The sequence below is a fragment of the Rhincodon typus genome, chromosome 26, assembly GCF_021869965.1.
Source record: "Rhincodon typus isolate 14 chromosome 26, sRhiTyp1.1, whole genome shotgun sequence".
Lineage (NCBI taxonomy): Eukaryota > Metazoa > Chordata > Chondrichthyes > Orectolobiformes > Rhincodontidae > Rhincodon > Rhincodon typus.
Genome location: NC_063357.1, coordinates 2,704,502 through 2,708,632, shown reverse-complemented (window position 1 = coordinate 2,708,632; position 4,131 = coordinate 2,704,502). Strand labels below are relative to the sequence as shown.

Below are 4,131 nucleotides of genomic sequence, written 5' to 3'. Positions count from 1 at the left end.
TGTACCCCAGTGTTACACAGTGACAGACCTGTCCCCACCGGTACTGTACCCCAGTGTTATACAGAGACAGATGAGTCCCGACCAGATGATGAGGGTCATGCTGTATGGGACCTCCAGTTTAATACAGCCTGTTAACCTTCAGCACTGAGCTCCAAAAGAAGCCACTGTCCAAAACAAGCTTATACAAAAGGAATATCTAACACAAAGACCAGAGATCTGGGAAGCATGATTCCTAAAACTACTCACAGCAACATCCTGAGGGTTTGTTAGTGCCAGGAGGTTAAGGGGGGAGGTTGAGAAAGAGTAGAGGATGGGGAACCAGAGGGGGCAGACAAGATGGAGCAGAGATACAGCACATGAGGGTACAGCCAAGAAAGAGATATTTTCTCACATTCTTTCACAGAGGGAAAATGTGAGTGGGAGAATGTAGAAAGATACAGAGAGAGAGAGACAAGTGTGAGAGAGAGAGAGAAAAGCACAGAGCGCGTGAGTGAAGATGGACTTAGTGAGTAAATGCACATTAGCTAGGGTGATTGAGAAACTATCTTTCCGTCAGTGATCAGGAGAGGGACAGACACACACATTATCCACTGTCCTGCTCTCAGAAGCCTCAAGCTTTCAGCAGGTCACAGTCGAAGCCCCTGAAGACAGTGGGATCGGGTTTGATTTGAGTCAAGTGTTTGTTGCTGGTGAGATGAAGTTTCAGGGGCAGCTTCTGCAGTGATTCAGGATCAAAGGACAGACCGTGGAAGTAGCGATGCTGACTGAACAAATCGAGGTGGTGTAAACGGAGCTGAGGGTCTCTGCACAGAAGCTGAAACAGAAGCAGAGAGAGAGAGAGAGAGAGTGTGAAACTGAGGGCTGCTCTGTGCAGCCACACATCTGCCTTCTCTCCTCCCCCACTGACTCCTGATTGACCCTCAGCTCTCCAGAGTCCTGATGATATGGAGCAGCTGTGTGTGAGCCTCCAGAGGGTGAGCAGGCAGTTCAGCTGGGAGGGGTGGCGCAGACAGGATTCCTCCTGTACTAATTCACACTCCCCACAGCCAGGGAAAACAGCAGTCCTTTTACTGAGTAACTCATGGAGCCTGGGGGAGCTGTGGTTGGTCCCAACTCCATGCTCAGTGCCTTGGTCATTTAACCACCTGACAGCGTTCCGATGCCCTGCCCTGGGTTTGGGCGAGGTGGGGGGGCAGTCAGAGAAACACAGGGTGAAGCAGATGAGGGACTGGGAGAGGAGAGAAGATCACCGTGAGCTCTAGGATTGCACTGAGAAAGGAAGAGAAGGAATATAAAAAGATGAAGGTGTTGAGTGTGACCTACCTCAGCGAGCAGGAGGGTGAGGTTCTGGCTGATGGAGGAGGGTGGCCTCATGTCTGCTTGCTCCACACTCACCAGCATCGAGATGTGATCACTCTGCGGCTCAACAGGAAACTGTAAGTCAGACAGAGAAACCACATCAGCACCAACACACACACACACCTGCGCACCCCCTACACCCACACACACCAACCCCCACCCCACCCCACACACACACACGGCAGCAGTAACTGGAATCCTACACAGCTCACAAACTCCAAACACAAGCCGGGGCACTGCGGAGGGGGAGGGGTACAGGGCCTGAGCACAGATGATCAGGGAGATACAGGAAGGTTCATCAATCAGTCTGTCCATGCGACTGTCCTTCTGCATTCCCTCCCTCACAAATCAGGCCTCAACCCTTGGCTCACCACTTTCTCCAGTTTCTATCCCATCTCCCTCATCCTCCCAGGGGCACCCGTCTCCCATTGCTCCTCAGCACCCATTTGCTCCTTAATCCAACGCCTCCCACCCCCAAGCTTCTTCCGCTGGGTTTTGACAGGAAACAGACAGACATTCAGTCCCACACCTGGTAACACTTTTGGACCAAACACAAACCAGATACAACTTGTGTCTATACAGCACCTTCACACAGTAAAATATTTCAACATTCCACTTCTCAGGAGTGTTACAGAACAAATATGTCACCAAGCAACATGAGAAGATACTGAGACAGGTCAAAGAAAGCTCAGTCAAAGAGATCACATTGATGGAATGTCTTTAAGGGGGGGTAGAGAGAGAGAGAGACGGTGAGAAAAAGAGAGGGAGAGAGAGAGAGAAATAAAGAGACAGTGAGAAAGAGAGTGATGGGAAGCTTTAGGAAGGGAATTCTGCAGCTTCGGGCACAGAAAGCTGAATGTGAGGCAATGTCAGATCCACTGTGTAACAAAGACACAATCACGGTTTGACAATACCCTCAGAATCCCCACAGCTGCACTGCCAGCCTCTAAGGTGACCCTCCTTCCCGTGTTGTTACCTTGCCGATGAGCAGAGCGAAGAGGAGGATTCCGAGAGACCACCAGTCAGCTGCATGGTTGTACGGACCACCCCTTAACACTTCAGGAGCTGCGAACCATTAACAGGTCAGATATCAGCAACTGGAGAGACTACTGTGAGGATTAGAAATAAACACTGCCCAGTTACCCAGAGCTGTGCAGTGAAATGTTTGATCAGTATCCATATAAATCCAGCACAAAACACTCCCTTCTCCCTGTTCTCCATCCCCACACTCTGATTGCAGTTTGACCCCAATATTTCCTCCGATAACCTCCTCCTCCTCCCACTCCCAGCTCCAGTCCATCATCAACAAAAGTTTAGGAGCAGATATCCTGCTCCCCAGAGACCCCTCCTGGACCTAGACCACCTCGATAACATCACCCCTCCCTCCCCGGTGACCTTACCCATGTACTACATGGTCCTACAGATGGTGTAAGCCCTCTCTCCCCGGTGACCTTACCCATGTACTGCATGGTCCCACAGATGGTGTAAGCCCTCTCTCCCCGGTGACCTTACCCATGTACTGCATGGTCCCACAGATGGTGTAAGCCCTCTCTCCCCAGTGACCTTACCCATGTACTGCATGGTCCCACAGATGGTGAAAGCCCTCTCTCCCCGGCACAGTCTGCGGCAAAAACCAAAATCTGCCAACTTGAGGTGACCTGAGAGGGACAGAGAGAGGGGAAAGAGAGAGAGGGAGGGAGGAAGGGAGGGAGAGGGAGAGAGGGAGAGAGAGAGAAAGGGAGAGAAAAGGAGACAAACGGAGGGGGAGAGAGAGAGTTAAATGTCAGTTTTATGAAATACTCACCAACTGAATGTATCAATTTATTGCTTTGGAACTGATTTGATTAAAAAATTGATCATTTACTTTTGCAACAAACCCTAAACTTTCTGAAGTCTGCTCCCTGTGCTCCCATGTTTCCCTCAGAGTAGACAGTGTTCCCATTGGTGGGAGGCTCGAGAACCAGAGGGGCACAGATTGAAGATAATTGCCAGAGGGAGCAATGATGAGATGAGAATAAACATTCTTACACAGCACCTGGTCAGGTTCTAGAATCTGCTGCCGAAGAGGGTGCTAGAGGCAGGTTCAACTGCGGCTCTGAACAGTGAACTGGACCAATACCTGAAGGTTGTAGGTAAAAGGGGGGCATGTGGGATGAGGCGGGTTACTCTCACTGAGATATAGCACAGACAAGATGGACCAAATGCCCTCTTTCTGTGCTGTAACTGTTGTATGATTCTAACAACAATTTGTATTACTATAGTGCCTTTAATGGAACAAAGCAACCCCAAGGGGCTACACAAGAGCGATTATGAAGCAAATGTTGACACTGAGCCACACAGAGAGATATTCGGATATTACGGGGTATTGGTGACAGAAATAGGTTTAAGGAACAACTGATTGAAGGGGGGGGAGGCAGAGAGCTGAAGGGGGGGGGGGGGGGGGGGGGGGGGGGGGTGGATTTCCAGAGCTTGGGGCCCAGGCAGCTGAAGGTGAAGCAACTGATAGCGAAGTGATTGCAATGAGGGATGTGTAAGAGGCAGAATTAAAGAAGCACAGGTGTCTTTGAGGGTCCTGCAGGAGAGGAGAGAGAAAGGGAGGGAGAGCTCCAGAGGATTCGAAAACAATCAGAATTGCTATCAGGAATATATGAAAAGTACACATTGCTCAGTAGCAGTTACATATTGCTGTAGTCCCAGAGGAGCAAAGCCCTGTTCCCTCATCCCAGACAGAGAGAGAGGGAGAGGGAAAGGGAGGTTGGGGGCGGGGGGAGG

General features: G+C 50.4%; 1 protein-coding gene across 1 annotated transcript in view; it reads right to left on the bottom strand.

Annotated features, from left to right (window-relative positions):
* Positions 1 to 6: 6 nt before the first annotated feature.
* Positions 7 to 4,131, bottom strand: part of rskr (ribosomal protein S6 kinase related) — a 17,179-nt gene continuing 13,054 nt past the window's right edge. The window contains 4 exon segments of the mRNA XM_048612600.1: positions 7 to 814; positions 1,324 to 1,434; positions 2,336 to 2,424; positions 2,928 to 3,017. Coding sequence (XP_048468557.1) covers positions 611 to 814; positions 1,324 to 1,434; positions 2,336 to 2,424; positions 2,928 to 3,017 — 494 coding nt within the window. The 3' untranslated portion in view covers positions 7 to 610.